A 26,455-nucleotide genomic window follows, 5' to 3' on the forward strand; every position below is an offset into this window, starting at 1 on the left:
TTACCATACTAAGCACATACAAGATACATATGTTATCTTTTTTAAAAAATTGTCATAAGAGCAGAAGTTGTACAAAATGTTCCATCACAACTTTAGAAGACCAATAGGCCCTAGAAATACTTACCTGTTTCAATTAGTGGATGACCAGACTGGGCCTGGGTCCCAAGTCAAATCCTCAAATCCAATCCTTGTGCCTGACCTAACCCCATGAGACCTGTTCTCTACTGCAAAACTCCTCTATTTTGTCCTTCAAAACACAATACCACCTAAAGACCCTGGCATAAGTTCATTCCTTATGAAAATAACAGCTTAACTATTTTGTGTCCCTTAATGAAATGGCTACTTAAAATGCTCCATGTAGCCAGGCACCAGTGACTCATACCTGTAATCCTACCTACTCAGAAAGCTGAGACCTGAGGATAGTAGTTTGAAGCCAGATGGGGCAGAAAAGTCCATGAAACTCTTATCTCCAATTAACCACCCCAAGACCGGAAGTGGAGCTATGGCTCAAAGTGGTAGAGCACTAGCTTTGAGCACAAAAGCTCAGGGACAATGCCTAAGCCCTGAGTTCAAGCCTCATGACCCACAATCAATCAATCAATCAATCAATAAAATAGATACTTCAAGAAGCCTAGCATGGTGCATACCCATAACCCCAGGATTCTGAAAGTCACAAACAGATCTTGTGTCAAAACAAAAAAGAAAAAGGATTTTAAAACAACAATTAAAATCTCTCATTGAAAGAAAAAAGAAATATGTGTTAAACTTCAAGAAATAAGAACTGGAAGCTACTGCTGAAAGCACAAAAACAGGTAGGATAAATCCAAATTCCTAGAAAGTGGTCAGTGAAAATCTTGCAGTCTGCTAGAAGCAGGAAGAAGGAAAGCTGGCCTCCGAAGAAGTGACTTCCAGACACCAAGCAAGCGAGGATGTAAAATTCCTGAGTGTTCACACACCATCTGCCAAAATAGTGAAGACACGGTTCCAGACATAAAGGGAAGCATAATGAAGAAACTTCTACCTCTAACTGGAATTCTGGCTACCTATGCCTAAAACATCTGCCAGATGAGGCTTGAGGAAGGGAAGTCTGCAAAAGCATCAATGAACTGTTGTACACATTGTAGGACCTTTATCTTGGTGTGATGGCACATGCCTATAATCCTAGATACTCAGAAGCAGAGAAGGGAGAATCTGTTTTGAAGCTGACCCAGGCCAAAAAAAAAAAAAAAAAAAAAAAACTCTTATCTAAAAGAAATAAACTAAAGCAAAAAGGACTGGAAACATTTCACAAAAGTTAGGATGCTTGATAGGTGCAAGACCTTGCATTTAAATCCTAGTAATTCCAAAAACTTTAGATAGATAGATAGATAGATAGATAGATTATAAATAATCAAACATATAGACTATATATGTCTAGCTTTGTGATAACTGTCCTCGTTTTACCATTCTGGTTTTGATATTTATCTCCTTTCTAACCTTCACAGGGCATCTTTCCCTGATGCCTGGTTTGTGCCACAGGAAATCAGACCTAGGAGCCTGCAAGATTTGTGGCTGTCCCTAGACCTGACTATGATGTAGTAGTATAAATATGCAGGTAGAACAAGACACATCACTGAGTTTTGCTAAGCAAGGACAGGCTGGAAAGGCAGGTTAGGCCCAGGCAGTAGAACTGAGAGAGCTGAGGGTTTCAGTATACAGAACTCAGCTTTCAGTGACCCCCAAATCATTAAAAACCTTTCCAGCAATGTGCAAGAGGGACTACTCTGTGTGTGTGAGGGGGAGGGAGGGAGGGGGGAGGGAAGGAAGGGAGAGAGGGAAGGAAGGAAGGAAGGAAGGAAGGAAGGAAGGAAGGAAGGAAGGAAGGAAGAAAGGATCGATCTTAATGTGTCAAGCCTCTTCTCTGTGTGGGACAAACTATGAATTTAGCCAGGCCCCACTTGAAACACCTCAATTATCTGAAAAATCAGGAACTTTAATATATATAATATTATATATATATATATATATATATTGAAAGGTTAAAGTTTGAGGCAGTGACCATCACGTGTTGCTTGTTTCTGTCTAGCAAAGCAACACGTGGTGGTAATCAAAACACCTGGTTGATTGTGTGCCTTTATAAGACCTGAAAATCCTTAGCTCCGGGCTCTCCTCCTGGGCTCTGCTGTGTCGGAGTGTAGGACAAGGCCCGAGCTGCAGCCCGTTTAAATAAAACAGCTGTAGAGTCTGACTCTCGGTGGTCTTCTTGCGGGGGGCCTGCGACCTTGGCATTACAAAGGGAGACAGACACACACTTGTAGTAAGCACTCTGAAGTTTTCTACAAGTAGTTAACCAATTTTGCCAGCACCATTTACTGAAGAGGCTGTCTTTCTTCCATTCTATTGTTTTAGCTCCCTTATCGAAGATTAGATGGCTATAGGTCTGTAGGTTCATTTCTGGGTTTTCAATTCTATTCCATTGGTCCTGAGGTCTGTTCTTATGCCAATACCAAGCTGTTTTGATTACTATGGCTTTATAGTAGAGTTTGAAATTTGGTATTGATATTCCTCCAGCAGTGTTCTTTCCGTTGAGGAACGTTTTTGCTATTTGGGGTCTTTTATTGTTCCATATGAATTTTTGGATTGCCTCTTCTATTTCCTTGAAGAATGAGGTTGGAATTTTGATAGGTATCACGTTGAATTTGTATATAGCCTTGGGAAGTATTGCCATTTTCACCATGTTAATCTTTCCAACCCAGGAGCATGGGAGGTTTTGCCATTTTCTAAGTTCTGTTTTGATTTCCTTTTTCAAGATTTTAAAGTTTTCATCATAGAGGTCCTTCACTTCTTTGGTTAAGTTAATTCCTAGGTATTTTATTTTTTGTGGGGCTATTACAAATGGAGTTGCTTTCCCTAATTTCAGCCACACTTTTCTCATTGTTGGCATACAGAAAAGCCATTGATTTTGGGGGGTTAATTTTATACCCTGCTACTTTGCCAAAGTTTTGAATCAGCTTGAGTAATTTGGGAGTGGAGTCTATGGGATTCTTTAAATACAAGATCATGTCATCTGCAAAGAGGGAGAGTTTTATTTCTTCTTTCCCTATTTGGATCCCCTTTATGTCTGCATCTTGTCTTATTGCTGTAGCTAGGCATTCTAATACTAGATTGAAGAGAAGTGGAGAGAGTGGACATCCTTGTCTTGTTCCTGAGTTAAGAGGAAATGGCTTTAGTTTTTCACCATTAAGTATAATGCTGGCTGTAGGTTTGTCATATACAGCCTTTATTGTATTGAGGAATGTTCCATGGATTCCTAATTTTTCCAAAACCTTCATCATAAAGGAGTGTTGGATCTTGTCAAATGCTTTTTCTGCATCTATTGAGATAACCATGTGGTTCTTATCCTTGTTCCTGTTGATGTGAGGAATAATATTAATTGATTTACAAAAAGGCTTGGATGAGGAAAAAGGGTCGGCTTCCCAGAAAGGTTGTTAAAAAAGCCACAGAGAGGAAAATTCACAGTGTCCAGGTAGAGAAGGGAAAGAGCATTCTAAAATAAGGAAACATTGTCTGCAAATCACAGAAGGAAGGATTCAGAACCTGTCGAGTCCAGGAACAGAAGCACTAGCTCCAAGTAACTGCTGCAGAGTTTGCCCGAAGCAGACATGTAAGAGGGGGAGAAGAGGCAGCAGCCCCTGCAACTGTGCTCTACACTGAGGAACAGACAGTTGTGGAGTCAGCAGAAGTCACTTAAGAGTTGTGAGGGGGGGTGTGGAGACCATATCTGTGTTCTGAAACTGCACCCAGGCAGCAGGGGTTGGGGGGGAGGAGAGCAGTGTACAGTAGGAAGAGGGTAGAGTAGAAACAGAGACTAACCTGTTAGTAAAGAGAACAGTTAGGAGGATGCCACCATATCAATGAGAGTCAGAAAAGCCAGAAGAAATGGGATTTAGGAGATAGCCAGAGCAAGAAACCAACAGTACCTGACCTTCTGCTGGGGTCTGAAGAGTTCATCAAGAGCATCTCCCTTTTCCACGCCTGAGTTCAGACCCCAATTAATTGATAAACACAAGTGTCTGGCAAATTTCAGATTTTCAGCTTTATAACTGAGAAAGCCAATGTGGATACATTGAGGACACAGTCACCATGGGCCCACCAACACCAGACCGAAGAAATGATACATTCTCACCTATGCACTGGAGATATGGCTAGGAGAACATATGGTCACATCAGAGGTCTTCCAAGGAGTCTATAAATCCTTCTTAGGCAGATGAGTCAAAGAAGAGAGTCAAGAGGAACAAGAGCCACCCATGCTCAGGTCTTGTATCACAACTTAATAACCAGACAGTCATTTCTCCTCCTCCAGGGAGGAACAAGTGGAAATGTACGTATAGGGAAAGGGCAGCCTAGAAAAATGAGCTTTTAATGAAAGCTCCTTCCAAATGGAAACAAGAAACAATGGCCCCCACTTCCAACTAATGATACAAACAATCCTAATATCTCATTTTGGACAATGACTGGATCTGGATTGTTGTGGGATTTGGATAGATTATCTACAATAATACAGCTAACTCTTATGGTAGAATTATTCCATACCTCCCCCTCTCTACCTCCATACCTCTCCCATCTAGTTGTCACATCCTTCATGGACTACATGAGGAACGCATTTTAAGTGTCTTCACTTTACTGATGAGGATACTAAAGATTTAGCTATTTCTCAAAGTCACCTATGGGTGAGCCAGGGCTGCAAGCCTAGACTATCACAGCGCTTTTGTGTTTAACTAGGTCAGCTCCCAACATAAAAAGAGGCTGGGCCTGGCTCCTGGCACATTGTAAACTCTCCATTTTTATTACTATCACAATCCTATAATGGCCATGTCTTCAAAGAAGAAAGGGGAAAGTCTGGAGGTAGAGGTTAGAAACATTTGGAAAATGTCAAGAGGCAACATAATCCAAACCAATCATTATGGGAAACAATGCCCATCTGTTCTGAATGGGAAGGAAATCATTACAATTGTAGGCTCTGTATAAGCAAAGGTAATGTTCATCCATAAAGGAATAAGCTTTATACAGGAAGGAACACAGCTTGGTTGGCATAGGATAGCCCCATTGGAGTGTGGAAAGTGTGAGAAGTGTATTAAATGCATAGAGGTCAACTGGGAAAGACAAATTAACTCTATTATTGTACAATGTGTTTCATTTTCTCTAAGAAGAAGAAACTGGAAACAAGAACTATGACTACAAATACTTCTATTAAAGATTGAATATATCAACTACAATTAATATTAATTAAAATTTAATATCCAATGATACTACTTGGAGGTATAGTCTTTGGGAGGTGTGGGTAGGTCATAAGGATGAGACTTCCTGAATGGGATTAGTGCCCTTATCAAAGAGGCCCTGGGCAGCTCCCTGATCCCTCTGTCACAGGAGGGAAGCAGACCCTCACCAGAGAACAAACTTGCTAGCACCTTGATCTTAGATTTCCCACCCTCCAGAAGTTATGTCTGTTGTTCATAAGGCACCCTACCCATGGTGCTCTATTTGAGCAACACGAAGAGAAGTAGCATGTAAGGCAGAAGTGTATTCTTCCCACCCAAAATATGCAAGTTTTTTAATGCACTGGCAAAGAGACATAAGACATTAACACAATTAGAATCAGCACATACATGATGGGTAACAATAGCATTGAAAGTGGATATGGCTTCTTTCTAAAACAAGCCAGGTTCTGTTGAGGAAAAGAAGAGCCAACACAGCAACAATGAAACTTAATGTAAAATCTATAAGGCTAAAGCCAGGCTGTGCTTTCTGATCCTTCTCCTTTTCTCCCTTTCTCTCCTTCTTTTAGGAGGAAAAAAAATCTAATTCCTCACCTTAGCCCTGCTGTTGATCTTAGTGACCAATGCTGCTGCTCTTACACTGGAATCTTCCCCTCACCCTCTCCTCAGCCAGTATTTTTCAAACCAGACAACTCTCTTCTTGAGTTTTCATGGCAATTAGGCAAAGCCAAGATTAAGATGAAGCACAGGAGGCTGTAACCTCAGCCCCCAAACTGGAAGAGGCATCAAGAAACTCCATAATCAAGATAGGAGGTGTAGTTCAGAAGTAGAAGCTTGCTTAACGTATGCAAGGCCCCACACTCAATCCCCAGCACCCGAAGAAAAACTTTAAAAACAAAAACTCTAATCAAGATATATAATGCAGTATTTCAGAAATAAAAATGAATCCTCTCCAAAATTGATGCTGAACACAATGCTAAACTTTGACATAAAGACTGGTGGTTGTCCACACTCAGGATCAATAATGTGATGTGTGAGATCAGATTGGACAAAGCATAGCTTTATATAGAGTCAAGAGGATGGGGCAGCTCTGTGTGTGTGTGTGTGTGTGTGTGTGTGTGTGTGTGTGTGTGTGTGTGTGTGTGTGTGTATGTGTGTGATGTGTGTACATGTGTAGTGCTGGGATGCATTTGCACGCTCATGGCACTACAGACTCCCGTGTGTTGCCTCTGTGAGGCATTTTCTGGGGGTATTTTCTGATTAGAAGAGCCAGATGGAACCACTGAATAAAAGCTTTGAAAGGGGTTGAGGACAGTCTTTGTCTTCCTCAAGCTGCTTTTTAAGGTGACAAAGTTCACACCTTTTCAAATAGCTCTCAGAACCTCAGCTCTGCTCTTGGAAGCCCATTATGAAGATAAGCTTGGGGGTGGGGGAGAAATCATCTCTCTTATTGTCTCAGAGCTAAAATAGAAGCTAGGGGCTATATGCAAATGAGAATATGTGAATAAACAGGTCTATAAATTCACTTGCGAACCAGGAGTTTTGAGCAATCAGGGCTTTTGATGGCACAGATGCTGTCTCATTCTTTTGCTTGAAGCTTTTTTTTTCTTGCCTTCTAATGCTCTAACACTGGTAATATTGTTTGGAATCAGCCTGGAATTGGAGACAAAAATGCAGATACAGTTATGGGAGCATGAACATATGAAGCATGAAAGTAATACGATCGAGAAAATAATAGAAAAATCGTAGAGGCTGGTTTGAACAAGAGCAAAAGATAATACTGCATCTGAATCTTGACTGCTAGGGAAATGAACTGAAGGGCAACTGTCTTGATTGACATCCACCACTGCTGGGGATTTGATTAGACATGGGGGACATACCTTTCCTTTAAGGTTCTAGGCAAGCGAGAAGACAGTGCACTGCTCTGCTGTAGCATTCTTCATTTCCTTCCCACCATAGGTGGCTGGGTCAGAAGGGATTTCTAGGACTGCGTGCCAAGTCTGAGATCAGATTTGGAACAGAGTTCTTGCCACCTTCAGGAATGCTCCAAACCCAGCTGGAAACCCATGACAGAGCCACATTATGCTTTCTATGAGTTACATCCTGGTGGCCTCCCAGGCTGTCAGCCAAGGCAGCTCACAGAGAGGAGAAGCATCCTCCATGGGGCTGAAATGAGGATGTGTCCCTCCTAGGGATTCAGAAAAACAAGGTAGACCAGCTATCAGCCAGTGGTTACTCTGCATTCTGAGCAAAGCGCTGCCATGGGGACTGCTAGGCAGCAGGTTGAGCCCTCCAGGCACCATTGAAACAACAGTGATCTGGAGATGGAGGTCCTGGAAGAAGTGAGGTATGAGCAGTCCACATGGCTTTCTGTTGATGATTCCCCAAACAGTAACCCAGAGTCACAGGTAAGGCCTATGTCAGCCAGTTCCCTCCCCATCCAGCCTTCTATTCCACAAACACCTCCCTATGTGGCTAAAAGGGCCCCTTGTAGGCAGCTTACCCCAATGTCCTTGATGTATAAGCTATTTCCATCCTGGTATGCCTGTATCTAATAACTTGACAGCACCAGATTAAACTCAGGTCTCACCCAGGTAATCTCAGGAATTGTTATACTGTAGGGAAGGTCCAAGAGAGGATAAAAGGACTTACCTGATTATAGGCTAGGCAAAATAACAATCCTCACACTGCATCTAACCAAATCTGGACTGTATGTTTATTACCCTCTGCAAAGGTAAGCCCAATTCTGCCAGCTTCTAAGTTTCTCCCTGGGTATAATTTAGGTGCTTTGATGGATAACTAGAGGCCCATTTCATTAGAGCTTTGCAGTAAATAATGCTCCACTATACGTCTATAGTATTTCAATTCAATGTTTACAGGAAGGAAAGCAAGATAACCAAAGAAATATATTCCTTTTGGCAAACAACCAAATATAAGGAGATACAATTCTTCCAGATCTCAAAATCCCAGAGTTTGGATTTGTTGATTCAGTAAGGATATAATTTACCTCATAAATTGTTGCATTATAAATATGAAAGCGTTCTTTCATTTGCATAGTTAGATGCATCATGGGCCCAAATTCATCAAACTACAGGTAGAAAAATGCTGAAACAAATACCTATAGCCTCAAGGCTGCTCACTTGGGTATAGCAATGGCATTTTTCCTGGTTTCTACCCTGCTTTTTATTTTTTCCCCCCTCTCAATATCACACACATTTCAATTCTGTTGTATTGCTAAAACATGTCCTAGAGAGTTTTGGTTCTCCTGCTTTAAAGTTTTGCAACAGTTCCCTACTTTGTTTGCCACGGAGACTGTCCACGTACCTGAAGGACGAGCCTGTTCACAGAAAAAAACCAAACTTAAACCATCAACTTTGTCTCTTGATCTCCACCTCCACACACGCAAGACATAGCCTGATCACCTCCAGTGTGGCCTTTGCTCCACAAAGATGTCACAATGATCTTTGTTTAGCCACAAACATGATCCAAACATTCTCAGAGCATTCTTTTATTTCCTCCAGTACTCTGACCAGAAAGTGTGAATCAGCCTCATTTTGTTACTATATGCTGTAAAGCCATTATGGGGTCTGATCTCTCAATTAGTCCTCCAAAAGCTCAAGCAGATAAGACTAGACAGGTGCTGCCAGGTTACACCCAGTTCTTCAAGTGCCCATCTCACCCAGCTGTCACTGACAAGACCTTCATCACCTCTCCTCCTCCTCTTCCCCCCAATTCTACACCTTCTGCTCTTCCATCTCTTCTTCCATTACCTTTCTATATTTGTCTCTATCTCTAGCTTTCATGCTGAGAGGTCCAGAGGACCAGCAGGGGATCAGTCAGGTTTTCAGTATTTTCTCATTTCATAAGCACCTATATCAATGAGTGTGTAAGATGAGAATTCATTTATATGTGTGTGTGTACATGCAAAGTGAATGAATATATGCCCTCCAAAAGTTCACAATTGGAAATTCTTGCCTAGCCTGTCTAAATTTATGCAGTTTTCAGTATTCTTCCATGCCCAAGGTAAGGCAAAACCCCAAATATCTAGTGCCTCTGGCTCTCCAGGTGATTACATGGATACATGGGTCATATGAGACTGGAAAAGCCCATTGGGCTCTGAGCTCCACGAGCTGCAGCTCCATCTTGCTACAGCAATGAGCATAGGACCACAGATAAAGTATGACCAGTTGTAAAACAACTGTGTCAGCCAGAAATGCTCTCCTGCCATTTACAACTCAGGAGAATTATATCGGCCACTCTAACCAACACCTATTTCAGAGGCTTAGAAACTGGGGCACATCATTGGAATCCACAAGAACAACTGAGCAATGACTTGCCTTAAATGTGTTGGTTGCCTCACAGTGGCCCTGGGTCTTTATGAGGCAGGACTCAGTGGTAGGAGTCACCGGTGAGGCAGTGTTCAGGAAGCTCAGGCAATCCTTATTCAGAGGTCCTCCCACAGGCCATGCTTAGAGGTTGTGGACAGACCTCTGTCTGTGGACCAGTCTCTCAGGCCCTTTACTGAGCACCCGTAATTTACAAGAGATGAATTTGTATTCATCTAATTGTTTTGGAACTTCAGAAACAGAGAAACCCTCCTAAAAGTAAAATATTAAGCCTCTAATATCTAGAAGAGGAGTGTTACAAGCTGGTTTTTTTTTTTTTTTTTAACCAACGGAGTAAGCACTAAACAGGAAAGCAAGAACATGTGCAAATACGGATAGATGTAAAAGGGTATGGAAGCTAACCTCCCCCTCTGCCCCCAGTCACCGAAAGCTGCCTGCTTCTCCCTTACTCCATCGAATTCTTCCTCTCCTACTTGTTTCCTAAGCTCTTCTGTCTTCCCCTATGGATAGACACAATGGCCTCTGGTCTAAAATCCCAGCTCAGAGTCTATTTATCAACTGTGAGCCTCAGGTCACAGCGACCTTCTTAACCACACTGGGATCATGCTGCTCTCCCTGTCCACAAATCTGCCAAGTTCTCTTGCTGCCTCCAGCCCTGAGGCCTCACCTTAACCTCCGTAAACTAGCCCCAAATGTTTCCCCCTATGCTGTCACTCAAAAGACCACATCCATTCCCATCATGGGCTTTCTAAGATGTCCTTCCTTTCTTTACCATTCATCAGAATTCCTTAAATTGCTCCAAACCTGTTTGAGTCCTTGCTTGCATAGTCTAGTCAATTGAGTGACCCCTTCCATCCACGAACACCAGCTTTGCTGGTGTTCATTACAGACTATTGTCCTACTGTTGAGATGCAATCAGTCTTATCTCCTAATTAAATTGCAAGCTTTTTTTAATGCAGAAAGCAAGCACTGCCCTTTTCTTACTGAGCATCTAAAATGTTGCCCCATTGGCAGGCCTGAGAAAAGAAGTATCCTAGGGATACCAAGCCCACCCAGAGCTTCCTTGGGCACACCTGTTAGTGGCTTCTCTAGGTGTCCTGACTAAGAGCAGCCCCAAAGACAGCAGACTAAATCCCAGCTGCCAAAGCTCCTCTTACTGGTTCACAAGGCAAAAAGAGCCTGAGCTTTGTACCACAGTCCTTAATTCTAATCTCCAGCCATTTAATGAGGTCAAACCTCTTACTCCTATTTACTTTAAGGAGACAAGCCACTGGGGAGATGCAAGTTCAAATAAGCATATTGAATTAAATGTGTGAACAAGTCCAAGTCCATTTCTCTCACATGAAATGACCTGGTCCTCAATCCCTCCCACCCTTCCCCTCCCTTACTGGAGTCTCCTTGGCACTTGAGTCTGGGCAAAGAAGATGACGCCTTAGGATCTTTTCCTTTAAAGAAAAAAATAATAATAACCTTTGCACATCAACTAGAAATTTCCCAAAGCCTAGAACCTCATTTACCTCAACGCCATGAATTATTCATACTCCTTCAAGTAAGAGAGACCAGATTTAATTATGTTCTGAGAGGGTATCTTCCTGAGAATTAAACAGAAAATATCCTCATTTGTCTGTGAAGCTATTTTAAGGACAGGTTATCCTGGGTTTTCCACAGACTGTATAGGCTGAGAAACAAAATTGAGCTTCTTGGATCAGCCCAGAAGGAAATTATGAAATCTGAGAGTCCTCTACATAACCACATGGAGTCTGTTTCTAAATTAAACCCAGACAAGAATGACACCAACACCAACATGAGCAAACCCTAATAAATTAGCTGCACCCAATTATTAAGAAGGCAGCCTTAGGTCATAAAAACGATTTTGTGAAATTGATCTTAAATGAAAAATGTGTAATTACACTTAAAGCAGTTACAGGCTGCTAGTCAATGAAAAATTTATATTTCCCGTGGAGTTGTACCACTTTCTGTGCATATAAAATTAGTTGGGACTGGTAGAACTTATATTACAATCGGAAGTGGTTGAAGAGACAGAACAATTTTCAATACACTTTTCCAAACGATCCCACAATCTGGCCAGCTCTGCACCCAATGTGCACACTATAATTTTATTGCTTTTGGACAAAAGCCATTTGCAAAGCCAAGTGTTCAGAATTCTAAGCAAAATTCACAACATGTTTTACAACCCTGGAAGCATTTTTGCATGAAATTTCTTTTGTTATTCTTTTTCTAGGAGTCAAAAGACAGTTTTTAGTAAAAGCAAATATAAACCCGAGGGACCGGATACATGTATAAAAGCTATGGGATTTATCCTGGATTCATCCTTTGCTTCCCTCCCACATCCTACTCTTCCCCAACCTCTACAGACTCCTCCAAACTTATCTTAAAACCATGTGTTTCTGCCTGCATCCTCTCCTGACACCTTGGCCCCAGCTACCATGGCACCAGTCTTTTAACTCATCTTTTTCTCTAAAGGATCCCACCAAGCTGGAAATACAGTGTGTACAACACCCAGCATATTCGTTGAAATGGGGTGTGACTAACTTTTTGCCCTAGCTCGCTTCAAGCCAAGATCCTCTTAATCTTCACCTCCCTAGTAGCTTCCTTGTGGTCTTGACTCTTCCAGTTCATTCTTCCTACCATATGCTGAGATCTCTTCTCGGAAATGTAGTTGTCAGATCTTATTACTTCTCTGCCTTAGGTCTTACAAGGACTTTCTATTACCCTTTAAGTAAAACCCAAGAGACCTCAATTAATCTGGCCTCTGGCCACCTCTTTAGTCTCATCTCTTTTCTGGAGAACATCATCATATTGGCTCTCACTTCTAAGGCTTTGTGCCTGCTATTCTTTTCCTTTAAATCTTGAGTTATAAAAGAAACATCTCACCCATAATGCTTTATCATTATCAAGCACTTCATTTTTATGCAATTTGGTTTTTTTGGGAGGGGGGGTCCAGTCGTGGGGCCTGAACTCTGGGCCTGGGCACTGTCCCTCAGCTCTTCAGCTCAAGGCTAGCACTCTACCACTTGAGCCACAGCACTTCCGGCTTTTTTCTTTTTGCTTATGTGGTGCTGAGGAATCGAACCCAGGGCCTCTAGCATGCAAGGCAAGCACTCTACCACTGAGCCACATTCCCAGCCCCTTTTATGCAATTTGTGATTAGCAAGGCTTTCAAAAAATGTAAAGCTTAGCTCCTAATTATTTTAAATATGAAGACTCAAGTGGACTTGTTTGAGGTTTCAGGAACAATATAAAGAGTTAAAACAGACTGAATTCTAGCAACTTGCTGCAGCCTCTGGACCACCTTCTAAACAGTTGCAAAGACCAATGGCAACCATGCATGTGCTGCATAAATGCATGATTCTGGTATGAAGGCACCTCTTGAATACAGGGTATTCATAAGGATGGGACACAAACAGCCTACTGGATCTAGCAACGTAGGTAGATTTATAATCCTCCATAGCATTTCACAATCAAAAGAAATGTGTCCTTGATGGATTATTTGTTGATATCCCCTTAAGTTATCAAAACTGCAAGATTTTCAATGTTCTCTCTTGTGCAATGCAACTACCAATCTGAAACATACTTCTTGTCATGAGAAATAATGTTCAACTCAGTCCTGTTATGACCTAGAAAATTCCTTCATTCCTTGTTGGTAGAAAGAAAAAACCCAAGTTTATAAGTCTAACTCATTTCCCTAACTGAATTAAATAAATTAGTAGGTCTCATTTATGTGACATTTTAAATAATGACACATAAAATTTTTTTACTTTTGCATATACATAGCATACATACATACCATATACATATATTAAATATATTGTGCATATTTTGCACACATATATTCATGTGTATGTATACTGTATGTATGCAGTATATACGTGTGTGTGTGTGTGTGTGTGTGTGTGTGTGTGTGTGTGTGTGTGTGTGTGTGTGTGTAGAAAGGGACAAACCTCTCTGGCTTTTGAACATAGAATAGTTTTTGCTTGTTTGTGTGTTTTTAGTACTGGGGATCAAATTAAGGACTTTTTACATACTAGGCAAATGATTTATAAGGCCTTCCTGTTTAGTCCAAAATTTGTGATCCTCCTGCCTCAGCCTCCCAAGTGCTGGGATAGATGCTTGTATTACCATGCCTGGCTGCAGTGTTGCTTCACACACCATGCAGAGCCTCATGCATTATGCTACACAGAGGTTTTTCATATACAACAGCAAGGACCTGGAAATCCCAGCCCTCAATGTAGCCACAGACTTCTCCCCAATAAGCTTAGATCTTCCTTCAGCTTCCAAACCATTATCTCTAACATTGAAGGAAAAAAGCTATTGAGGTGGGAACTATTTCTTTTGTGCAAGGTATAACAATTTTGGCTTATTGCTTTAAGTCATTAATTCTCCATTATTTTCCAAGAATATTTTCATTTTATTAAAGACAATAATAGCTGATATTCTATTGTTATTCCTTATATCTTGAAATACTATTGCTGTATTTCACCCGTGGGGTATGAACATAATATATAGATATATATAGATATATATATGTACACTACCATAGATCATCAACTCAAGGCAAGCAGCTCAAGAATTTTATTATCCAGTGAAATACTCTATAGAGAACTGGATTTCCCTTCTTGGCATTAAAATATTCTCCAAGTATCCAAAAGAGGGATATTAGCATGTAGTCCAAAACTCAGCTCCATCACTGTTATTTGAAATAAACAGACAGCTGAACCAAATGGAATTGTGAAAGCTCTATCAAGTCAGAAAAACAAAATTGTGATTTCTCTAAGGCCCTCCTGGACTCTGCTGGAAAGAGTTGCCTGACCCTTAACCAAGTGATGAATTAATTACTGCAGGTAGTGAATCTAGGAGAGGAAACCATGAACACTGCTTAATCTTTGACCTTGAGAAAGTTGCTTCTGCTTTCAAAATCCTATTTTTCCATCTTTAAAATGACAAGAATAATACCCACAGCACATACCTCCAGATGTGTACAAGGTTTAAGGCTAGTTGCTATGTTTTATTATTTTCTATAGGAAAGAAACACTACACAAAACTGAAAAGGTAAATTAAGGATAAATTTTATTAAATTTTGAACAGCACATGAGAGTCTGGACTTAAGATGGCAAGAAAAGATTTAATGCTAGGCGTTATATCTGAGTTGTAGGGGAAACGAATTAAATCCCATAGATATACAAAGATACAAATAAATATATTTATTTATACTTAATTTGGGGAGAATTTTGTTTTGTTTTGAGAAAAAGTTTCACTCTATAGCCAGTCTGGCCTTAAAATGTGATCTTCCTGAATCAGCCTCTTGAATGTTGAAATTATAGGCAGGCACCATCATAGTTGGCTAAGAATTACTAGGTTTTCTATTTATTATTCTGTTTATTATTTACTATTTATTTATTTACTATTTATCTATTTATTGTTATTGTTTTATATGTTATTTTATGTATTTATTCTCATTATTTGTTTACTACTCACCTATTATTCATCTATTATTCCTTCTTTCTTTCCTTCCTTCCCTCCTTCCTTTCCTTCCATCCTTCTTCCTTCCTTCCTTTCTTCCTTCCACCCTCCCTCCTTCTCTCTCTTGAATATATGCCTAAGAGTGGTATAGCAGGATCGTATGATAGTTCTATTTTCAGTCTTTTGAGAAACCTCTGTACTGATTTCCAGAATGGCTGCACTAATTTACATTCCACCAAAATGTTCCTTTTTCCACTGCATTCTCACCAGCAATTTTGTGTTGCTTGTTTCCTTTATGACATCATTCTGACTAGGGTAAGATGGAATCTGAATGTGAATGGAATGTGAATCTGAACCATGCTTCAATTTGCATTTCTTTTTTTTTATTGTGAGAATACCATACAGAGAAGTTACAATTACATGGGCAAGATAACAAGTACATTTTTTAATCAAGCATTGTTGCCTCCTCTTTGTTTCCCCTTCCCATCACTTCCCATACTTCCCCCACCTTCCCCCACCCGATCCTCCCCTTTTATAGCTAAAGGTGTTGAAATTTCATGCATTTATTGGTCATTTTTACTTATTGTTGTTGTTCAATTCATTTGCCCATTTATTGAGTTGTTTGTTCTTTTGGTGTCTCTTTTTTAGCTGTTTATATATTCTGGATATTAATCACTTATCTGATGAAGAGCTTGCAACAATTTCCTCTCATTCTATGGGTTCTCTTCCTTCTGATTATTGTTTCCATTGTGATGCACTAAGTTTTTAATTTGATGTAATCTTATTCATCAAATTAAATTCTATTATTCTTGGCCAACTGGAGTCCTACCCAGAAAGTCATTGACTATACCTATATTTTTAAGTATTTTCTGTTTCCTTATAGAAGTTTCTAAACTGTCATGTTTAATACTAAGGTCTTTGATTAATTTTTAATTGATTTTTGTGCAGAGTGAGAGAAGCCTAGTTTTATTATCTATATGTAGAAATCTGTGTAATTTCTAATACCTTTTACTGAAGAAACCATCTTTTCTCCCAACAAATCTTTTTGGCCCCTTTGTCAAAAGTCAATGGCTTTAACTACACCAGTTTATTTCTGGGTCTTCCATTCCATTCCATTGGTCTATATCCGTTTTAAGCCTATACCATGCCATTTTTGTCATAATAGCATACAGTATAATTTGAAGTTGGGCATGTTGATACCTCTAGCATGTTCTTTTTGCACAAGATGGATAATACTTCTTACTGATATTAATCCTCATTTACATCAATCCTAAATAATACTATGTTAGTTATTTGCTTCTATTCAAATTTTAGAGTTACTTTATATTTCTCTGAAGGGTAACACTGAGAATGACACTGCATTGAATCTGTAAATTACTTTTGGTAATATAGCCATTATTGCAATTGTAATTTTGCCAATATATGAACATAAGAGATCTCTCCATCTTCTATTGTCTCTCTTCTTCTTTTTTTTTTTTTTTTTTTTTTTTTTGTCAGTCATGGGGCCTGAACTCTGGGCCTGGGCACTGTCCCTCAGCTCTTCAGCTCAAGGCTAGCGCTCTACCAATTGAGCCACAGCACCACTTCCGGCTTTTTCTGCTTATGTGGTGTTGAGGAATCAAACCCAGGCTTCATGCATGCAAGGCAAGTGCTCTACCACTGAGCCACCTTCCCAGCCCTGCTTGTCTCCTTTAATTTCTTTCTTCAAAGTTTTATAGTTTTTAATGTACAGGTCTCTTATCTCCTAAGTATTTTCCATGATCATTTTCCTGATTTCTTCTAATCCTGTTCATTATTGGTATATAGAAAAGCTAATGATTTTTCTACATTGCTCTCCTGCTTCTTTGCTGAAACTGTTTATCATATTTAAGAGGGTTTTTTTAGTATCTATTATCTGCAATTATGGTTAATTTCTTCCTTTCTTATTTGTATCTATTTTCTTTCTCTTGCCTTATTGCTCTAGCTAGAAATTCAAACAATATATGAATGAGTGGAAAGAGAAGATGCTTTTTTTTTATTCCCAACTAAAGCAGAAATAGTTACAATTTTTCCCACTTAGTACAATGTTGACTACAGTTTGTTGTATATAGTTTTGGTGTGCATTCCTATTCTATTCTTAGTTTCTTCTGAAATTTTTAAAGGATCAAACTTTTACCTGCATGTAATGAGACCAGCTGGTTGTTCTTTATTTTGTTTCTGTTCTGTATCACATTTATTGATTTGCAGTATATTGACCCATCCTTGAATGTCTGGAATGTCTATCTGGGCTGGAGACATGGTTCTATCAATAGTCAAGAAAATACACTAAGCAAGTTTGAGGCCTTGAGTTCAAACCCAAGTACTAGAAAAAAAATCATAAAATGGCACATTAGCTTAGTTGCCAAGACATTAATCTCAACAATAGCTCAGACACTAATAAATTAGAATCATCTGACTGTCTAGAAGAAATAAAACAAGTGATAGCTATGGACCAAATCTGACCCACCACTGTGTTTCATTCAGCCAAGAAGCCAAGAGTAGTCCTTATGCTTTTATGTAGGTAAAACAAAAGAAAAATACTTTGTTCCATATTAAATTCAAATTTCATTGTCTTCAAAGAAAGTTTGATTAAAAAATAGTCACACCCACTCAATATATTATCTATGGCTGGTCTCATGCTATAACAGATTGGTTAGCTGGAACTATATGGCCATAAAACATAAAATATTTACTATCTTGCCTTTACATAAAACCTGTGGATTAAGTGAAATATGGTCTAATCATAACATGAATTTATGCAACAATTTAAAATTGTTTAGATGATTCCTTACTAGTTTTCAAGAATATTTAATGAAGCCAGGTGCCAGTGACTCACGCCTGTAATCCTAGCTACTCAGGAGGCTGAGATCTGAGGACAGCAGTTCAAAGCCAGCCTGGGCAGAAAAGTCTGTGAGAGGGCTGGGAATGTGACTTAGTGGTAGACTGCTTGTCTAGCATGCATGAAGCCCTGGGTTCAATTCCTCAGTATCACATAAACAGAAAAAGCCAGAAGTGGCGCTGTGGCTCAAGTGGTAGAGTGCTGGCCTTGAGCAAAAGAAGCTCGGGGTCAGTGCCCAGGCCCAGAGTTCAAGCCCCATAACTGGGAAAAAAAGAAAAGGAAAGAAAGAAAGGAAGGAAGAAAGAAAGAGAGAAAGAGAGAAAGAGAGAAAGAGAGAAAGAAAGAAAGAAAGAAAGAAAGAAAGAAAGAAAGAAAGAAAGAAAGAAAGAAAGAAAGAAAGAAAGAAAGAAAGAAAGAAAGAAAGCAAAAAGAAAAATCCAAGAGACTCAACACCAATTAATCACAGAAAAAGTCAGAAGTGGCACTGTGGCTCAAGTGGTAGAGTGCTAGCTTTTAAAAAAAAGTTGCTCAGGGACAGCGCCCAAGCCCAAAGTTTGAGCCCCAGGACCCAGAGGGGGTAGGGGGTGCTGAGGTAGATTGTACAACTGCATGGAGCTAATATATACATGTTATATATAATAGAAAAAATAGAAGAATATTTGCCAAAATATTACTTTTTTAATTCTATGGGTGAGTAGATTAGAGGCATTTTTATGAGATATCCATACTATTTAAACTTTCTAAAGAAATATATGTTAGTGTGAATAAAATAATACTATGACAGACATACTATAACAGAGTCTTTTTTCTTTACCTCTTGGTAGTTAACTTGTTTAATCTTCTTTTGACCTGTGACTAACAATAGAATAAGGAAAAGGTGATGAGTTTTTATTGCTTGAAAATGTTTCATGTATTAAATGTTTCCTTTCTAGCTTGCAATGCTATATGGGAGGTGATACAGTTTTAAAAGGTTATATTATTTTAGGTGATATTATTATTATTCTCCTAGTTGGAGAAAGTGGGTCACTGAGAGCTTGCCCTAGAAAATTATGCCTTACACTGCTTTTCGCTCTCTCTTCCTTCTGTCCACCATAAGGTTAACAATGTTGCTCTGCCACATTCTTTGTCATGATAGTCAGCCTTACCTCAAGTCCTCAGATATAGCACCAGCTGACTGAAAACTTCTGAAATTATAAAACTGAAACTTCTGAAATTATAAACCAAAATAAATATTTATCCCTTTAACTTCATGTTTTCTCTGGTACCTGTCACAGTGACAAAAACCTAACACAGAGTTATCATTTCTACTGTGTTAGGAAACACAGTAGGGACTATGAAGTTGTTAGCAGACTTTTCTTATTGCCTTCTTGACTTTCATACTTGCATATTCACATGTTTAGGAAGAACTGAGTAGCAAAAATCTTAGTATAGCTACAAGCCAACCACTAATCAAGACTGAAGGTGGCGTCTGACCAACAGCTAGCAAGTAAAGGAGACTCTCGGTCCAACAGGTTGTAAGAAACTAGATCTTAGATCTTACCAACCCCATGAGCCTTGAAACAGAACCTTCCCCAGCTATGCTGTCAGATAAGACCTCATCCCTGGCATCTTCCTTTTCTTTCTTGTTTCCATTTCCTGGAGTTCATGTTGATAAATATTATATGATCAGACATACATAGCCTCCCTGTGTGTGAATGCCTAGAGAGCTGCATAATTTTTCATGTCCCAGTGTATTTTAGATCTAACTTCCACATATGATAGAAAATGTGTCTTTTGTATTTCTGAGCTTGGCTTACATTACTTAACATGATTTGTTCTAGGTCCATCCATTTCCCTGCAAATGACATCATATTATTTTTTCTAATGGATGAGTAAAATTCCATTGTGTATAACTATCACATTTTTTGGATCCACTCATCTTTGTAGGGCATCTGGGCTGTTTCTATAATTTGGCTATTGTGAATAATGCAGCAATGAACATGAATGTGCAAGTGTCGTTAGGATATCCTGGCTTATGATATTCTGGCTATATGCTCAGGAGTAGTATGGCTGGCTTGTTTAGTTTTTTGAGGAACCTCCAGACTGCTGTCCAGAGTGGTTGTACTAGTTTACATTCCCACCAACGGTGCAACAGGGTTCTTTTTTTGTTGTTCAAGTTCATGCTGTTCCTGGCTAACACCTTTATCACAAACTTGTGAGACTATGAAACATTAGATCCAGCTAGACTGTATGCAGCTTCCTGACCCTCAGAAATCATGAGATGAGAACTGTGTGTTGCTTTAAGCCATTAAATTTGTGGTAATTTGTTGTGGTGTGATATATAGCTAATACAAACATGAAAGTGACTTTACAAGATAATATGTAAAGAAAACTCTTTTGAGAAGTCAAACAATTTTAATTGGGTGGGTAGTTATGACAGAAAAGTAAACAGAACAAATTAATTGGTCAGTTAGACTCTGCCGTTTAGATAAAATAAGGTGCCAGCCAACAACTGTGCAAGTTGCCACAAACCTGATATCATTCATATTTGGATTCACACTGACTACCTAAACTTCTCCAGAACCTGGATAAAAAGTCTCACAAGAGATGACCAGTTGATGGCAAGTTATTTTTCAGAGTTCTGCACTTTACTCCTTCTCTGAGCCCCTCCCAAGTCCACGTCATTTGATGCAAAAACTATCATCACAGAATAATTTCCCTGGAATTGCAACCACCACCAATATAATATCTTCCTAAGATTTATAACATATAAAAACAACAAAGTCATGCTTTCTTACATATTTTACAAAAAAGCAAGCTGTTCATTTTCAATCAACAAAATAATTACACATGTACATCTTCCTTTCTGACCCCCAAATTGCTTCAAATACACTTTATGCAGTTGTATGTCTCACAAGCCATTGCATTTTATTACTAAAGTAGTAAAAGCAGCTTATTAGGCTTTTTTTGTAATGCCCTACTGACCACTGAAGGCCTTTCCTCTTCCTCAAGTAGCTCTTAAATGGAAAACAGCCATTGTCCATCACGATTAGTTAGGTATTAGTCACAGCTCATAAATAACCCCTACTTCTTACACTGACTCTTGAGGGGATTAAAATAAGACAAACTGAATAAATTGCCCTGTAAACCAGTTAAAAGAATTGTGTTTAGCTTTATAAGTATTTTGGAGAGGTAGTCAGAGGATTGTCAAAAACAATACTATCTGCAACTTTTTTTGCAAACCAAAAAAACACTAAAGCTTAATTCTGGTCCTGCATTACCCCAAAACGGAACTGAGGCAGGTTAAATGAAGGAAAATGGAAGCTGGCTAAGACAACTCAGAAACATGGTATCTAGACACACAGAAGCACTATCTTTGCTTCTAAGAAAGACAACAGGATACCTTCCTCAGCTAAGGATAAGCATCTGTTTTATGTCAGGATGCATTCTTACCTGGAAGAAATGCCCCAAGCATCCAGGAACCCAGAAAGCATAATACCAAGAGTCATTAGAGCAAAACACCTATCTTTGGATTCTCTGCCTTTACCATATAAATACTCCTGACAGCCGAAGAGGAGTGTCTCTCTCTCCCTTTGAGAGCACCCACATTCTGGGTGCCTTCTCCTTTCTGCTTGTCTACTTTTTGTCTGCTTACTTACTCACTCAATAAAGCTCCACCAAGTTTTCTTACCCTTATGACTTGTCCAGAAATTCTTATTCTGTGAGCAAAGTCAAGGACCCTAAGTGAAGCATCACTGACTTTCAAGGGAAACTCCTCAAACCTTCACCTGCATCCAGTGACAAAACCACTAACACTGAATGGCCAAAACTACTTTCTGCAGAGGTTTCCGCCTCAGTCTGAAAAATCAGCCTTAAATATTTCTGGTTATTCTTCTTACAGCAGAACTATCCTTATACCCAATTCCCCCAGAGTAAAATTTTCATGTTAAATGATTCCTCTTTGCTAATTCTGAGTTTATGATGCAAATTATTTTAGCTTGGCAGCTAAAAATGATGAAAATAAAAGTGCAAACTTGTTGCTAAGATCAGTAATAATCTCAAGTGCAGTTGTTCTAAGAGGATCATGAAAACAGGTTTTTCTCTTTCGCCTTCTTGCTGAAGACATAATTAATAGAAGGGAGATCTGTAATCTAGTGACCCTGGCTGACAAAGGTATAAAACAACAATTACACACTCCTAAATTCCAAAGTCTCACAAGCTGGTTAGTTCAACTTTTAAGTGCTTCAGCTTAGTTCCTCTAAGACATACTGACATAATTAGAATAACAAATAACTTGAAGAATGTCTTCCTAACCAAAATTCTTATTAAGGATATTTAACATAAGCATCATCCAGTGCTATTCCTGCCAACCAATACAGTAAACAACCATCTTTGTAAAAAAAATATATTATTTTTATTTTTTATTGCAAAGATACTTACAGAGGGGTTACAGTTACATGAATAAGGTAATGAGTACATTTTCTATCGAGCATTGTTACCCCCTCCTTTGTTTTCCCCCTACTATCCCTTCCCTCCTCACCTCCTCACCTCCCCAACTCCTCCCTCTCCCCCCCAAGTTGTAAAGTTCATTTTCAACATAGTGTCTTGTACATATCATTGTTACAATGGGTCAACCTATATCCTTGTTTCAACATTTTGTTATGTCCCTTCCTCTCCCCAAATTAGAAAAATGTATATATAAGATGCAGGACAGCAATATCAAATACACTGAAAACAGGGGTTATACAATGGGGGAAGAACATACAAAAGAAACAAAAAAAGTCACATAGTACATTAAAAACAGCAGCAACAAAGAAACAAATCTATTGTGTCCTTATCTTAGGGCTCATTTCACTTAGCATCATCTTATATGGTCATATGTACATAGCTTTTGACCTTTTCTGCTTGTCTAGTAAGATTATCCTAGATGTATGCTAGTTATTGAAAATAAGGGAAACCATGGGACCTATGTTTCTTTGGGCCTGGCTTACTTCACTTAATATATATATCACATTTTCTTGATCCATTCATCTATTGAGGGACATCTGGGTTAGTTCCCTATCTTAGCTGCAATAAACATAGTTGTGCTGGTAGCTTTCGTATGGACTTGTTTGTGATCATTTGGGTAAATGCCCAGAAGTGGGATTGTTGGGTCATGGGGAAGCTCTATGTCTTTTGAAGAACCTCCATACTGCTTTCCAGAGTGGTTGAACAAGTTTTTACGCTCCTACCAACAATGCAATAGGGTTCCCTTTTGGCCACATTCCCTTCCAGCATCTATTGTTATTAGATTTCCGATTATAGCCATTCTAACTGGGGTGAGGTGGTATCTCAATGTTGTTTTGATTTGCATTTCTTTTATAGCTAGAGAAGTTGAGCATTTCTTCATGTGTCTATTGGCTATTCTTATTTCCTCTTCGGTGAAGTCTCTCTTTAAGTGTTTAGCCCACTTATTAATAGGTGGTTGTTTCTTTAAGGATTTGTTGTTAAGGTATTTAATTTTTTGAGTTCTAAGTATATTTTTAGATATGAGACCCTTGTCAGTTGTATGGCTAGTGAAGATCTCCCAATCTGTGGGCTTTCTATTGATTGCTAGCTATGTCCTTTACCATGCAGAAGCTCTGCAATTTAATGTAATCCCATTTATCCAAACTTTCTTTGGTTTGTTGTGTTTCTGCATCTTTCTTAAGAAAATTTTGGCTTGTGCCAAGGAACCCTAGTTTCTCATATTCCAGAATAACCATCTTGTTAATATGTAAAACCAGATCCCCAAGTACACTTGGTGAGCACTGGTTCTGAGCCACTGGCATTTGTATTTTCTCCTTGATTGGCTAGCTCATTTTGGCTCAAACTCTTTGTTCTTACTTGGTGAGGCTCAAATTTACCCTTTACATTGACATTAGTTTTGACTTGTATGGAGTCCTTTGGAAGAATCCATTCTTTATTTTTGTTTGTTTTCTGTCCTGCTTCTACTACGTAAATGTTTGTGTCCTCTCACCAAACTCTTATGTGGAACCCTATCCCCCAGTGCAATGGTATTCGGAGATCAAGCCTTTGTAAGGGAATTAGGTTATGAGGATAGAACCATGATGAATGAACTAGTGGTCTTACAAAAAGAGAAACAAGAGCTCTCTCTACCATGTGGAGATACAGAAAGAAAGAGGCCATCTGAGACTGAGGAACTGGGTTGTCGTAACTTTGCCAGCACCTAATCTTGAATTTCCTAGCTTTAAGAACTGTATTTTGGTTAAGTCATCAGTTTGATAGTATTTTGTTACAGCAGCCCAAAATAAGAGGAATGGGGGATGGAGCGGGAAGAATGCAATCTTAATAGTCAAGGCATATCTTATGAAATTAAGAAAACTGAGAAAAAGAGTTGGGAGGGATGGGGGACAATGGTGGAAGTGATTTGTTGAAGAGTAACTCCTTCTCCTTTAAACAACTACTTACAGATAACCAAAGTGTAATTTTTAAAAAGATACTTGTATAGGACAATGTAAACACTGCAGCCTCTATAGTTTAAAGCTGATCAAAGTGTTCTCTTCCTTCTCTCAAATCTTACTGTATTTTACTCACCCAATTCTTATCATATTATTCTGTTTCACAGTGTTTTTATATGCACATCTTTTTCAGTCTGCTAACTTATTTCAAGCTATCTAGCTTCCTCTACAACTTTCCTAATGCCAGGCAAACGTAAGCCTGGGATACCTAGAAGTATTTTTACAATTAAAAGGAATATTAACAAGCCAGGTACAGTGGCACGTGCTTGTAATCCAAGCTACTGCGAGCCAAGAGGATGGCTTGAGCCCATCTCACTGTGTAGCCAGCATGAGCAACATAGTGAAACCCCCATCTCAAACAAATAAGGGGAAAAACATTATTGTAATACATGGGATTTAATTGGATTCTAACCCAAATAAGTATTATATATTAAAAATGTATTATGATAAAGTTTAGTGTAGTAAACATGACAGAATTATTAGATGTGACAAGAGCACTGCACATTATCTAAAAAGTGCACTATGTGTGTATATAAATGTATAAAGTCTGGAATGTGCTTGAAATTAATTGAGAATGAGCAGAGTAAACTTTGTACAATGGTGATGAAGAGTCACAATTGCATGATAGATGCTCGATGTTATTACAGTTGCTTTAAAAAACATTCAAGAAGTAGACTAGAACAGTGGAAGCATTTAATTTTGCTCAAAAAGTAGGCAAGAATTAATAACTCAGATCTATTTCAGTTAGTACTGGCTGCGACAACTCAAAAGAATCTTTTTTTTGTTTTTGGTCAGTCATGGGCCTTGAACTCTGGGCCTAAGCACTGTCCCTCAGCTCTTCAGCTCAAGGCTAGCGCTCTACCACTTGAGCTACAGCACCACTTCTGGTTTTCTGGTGGTTTCACGGACTGGCTTTGAACTGTGATCCTCAGATCTCAGCCTCCTGAGTAGCTAGGGTTACAGGTGTGAGCCACTGGCGCCCAGCTTTTTCAAAAGAATCTTCTACACTCTTCTGAAAACTTGCTAATTCCTATGTCTAATGACTGCCACTGGACACTGGCTGGATGTTGAACTGTAACTACTGGCCAGAATACCTGAATGTCATCTCTACTTGTAAATTAATCTTCTTCACAATATGCCAAAAATGAAGAGGAGAGAGAGAGAGAGAGAGAGAGAGAGAGAGAGAGAGAGAGGAGAGAGAGATTGCTTTTTATAACCCTAGGCTCTGCTATTTCTAACACATTGCATGGGGGAGGTGGGTGTTTAATGGGTATCTTATTTTATGGGGGGGGGGTCCAGTCGTGGGGCCTGAACTCTGGGCCTGGGCGCTGGCCCTCAGCTCTTCAGCATAAGGCTAGTGCTCTACCACTTGGGCCACAGAGCCACTTCTGGCTTTTTTCTTTTTGCTTATGTGGTGCTGAGGAATCGAACCCAGGGACTCATGCATGCAAGACAAGCACTCTACCACTGAGCCACCTTCCCAGCCCCAGGGTATCTTTTTTTAAGGGATGTTTCTCATTACGTTGCCCAGGCTGGACCTAAAGTACTGGGGTCAAGCAAGCATTCCATACTGCTCTAGATGACTAGAAGTTATTAAAAATATAAGAACAAAAGACCCATATCTTGATTTTGTAAAGGAAGACGTATCTCACAAATGTTAATTAGGTCTCAGCAAATTAGTTGATAAATTTAGCACAATCCCAATGAAAATATTATAAAGCTCTTTACTGGAGCTAGAATTATTATTTAAAGTTTATCAACAGGAAGAAACAAGGAAAAATAGCTGGGAAAATCCTAAGAGGGTAATAAGAAGGAGGAGCTGATATTGTCAGGTATCAGAACATATATATATATATATATATATATATATATATATATATATATATATATATATATTATCATTAGAACAGTTTATATAGGAACAGAATTTGAGACAGGTAAATGAGAAAGAAAAGAGCTTATAGAAATATAATACTAATTAATGTCTTGATTTGATAAGAAAAATGGCTTTTCTAATAAAAGCCGGGGTACCAGACA

The 26,455-nt window shown here is 39.1% G+C and overlaps 1 protein-coding gene across 2 annotated transcripts in view; it reads right to left on the reverse strand.

Moving 5' to 3' along the window:
* Asb3 (ankyrin repeat and SOCS box containing 3) overlaps window positions 1-26,455 on the reverse strand; it is a 138,346-nt gene that overhangs the window by 1,150 nt on the left and 110,741 nt on the right. Inside the window, exon 10 of one of the 2 annotated variants that reach the window (XR_011372527.1) lies at window positions 6,790-6,908. Coding sequence is in view for 1 of the 2 variants with exons in the window: in XM_070025625.1 (XP_069881726.1) it covers window positions 6,904-6,908 (5 nt within the window). In the remaining variant the exon portion in view is untranslated. Of the gene's footprint in view, window positions 1-6,706; window positions 6,909-26,455 lie in introns of those variants that run through there. The other variant, XM_070025625.1, reaches the window with a different exon arrangement.

The sequence above is a fragment of the Dipodomys merriami genome, unplaced genomic scaffold, assembly GCF_024711535.1.
Source record: "Dipodomys merriami isolate MVZ:Mamm:240054 unplaced genomic scaffold, mDipMer1.0.p SCAF_17, whole genome shotgun sequence".
In the NCBI taxonomy this organism is placed as follows: domain Eukaryota; kingdom Metazoa; phylum Chordata; class Mammalia; order Rodentia; family Heteromyidae; genus Dipodomys; species Dipodomys merriami.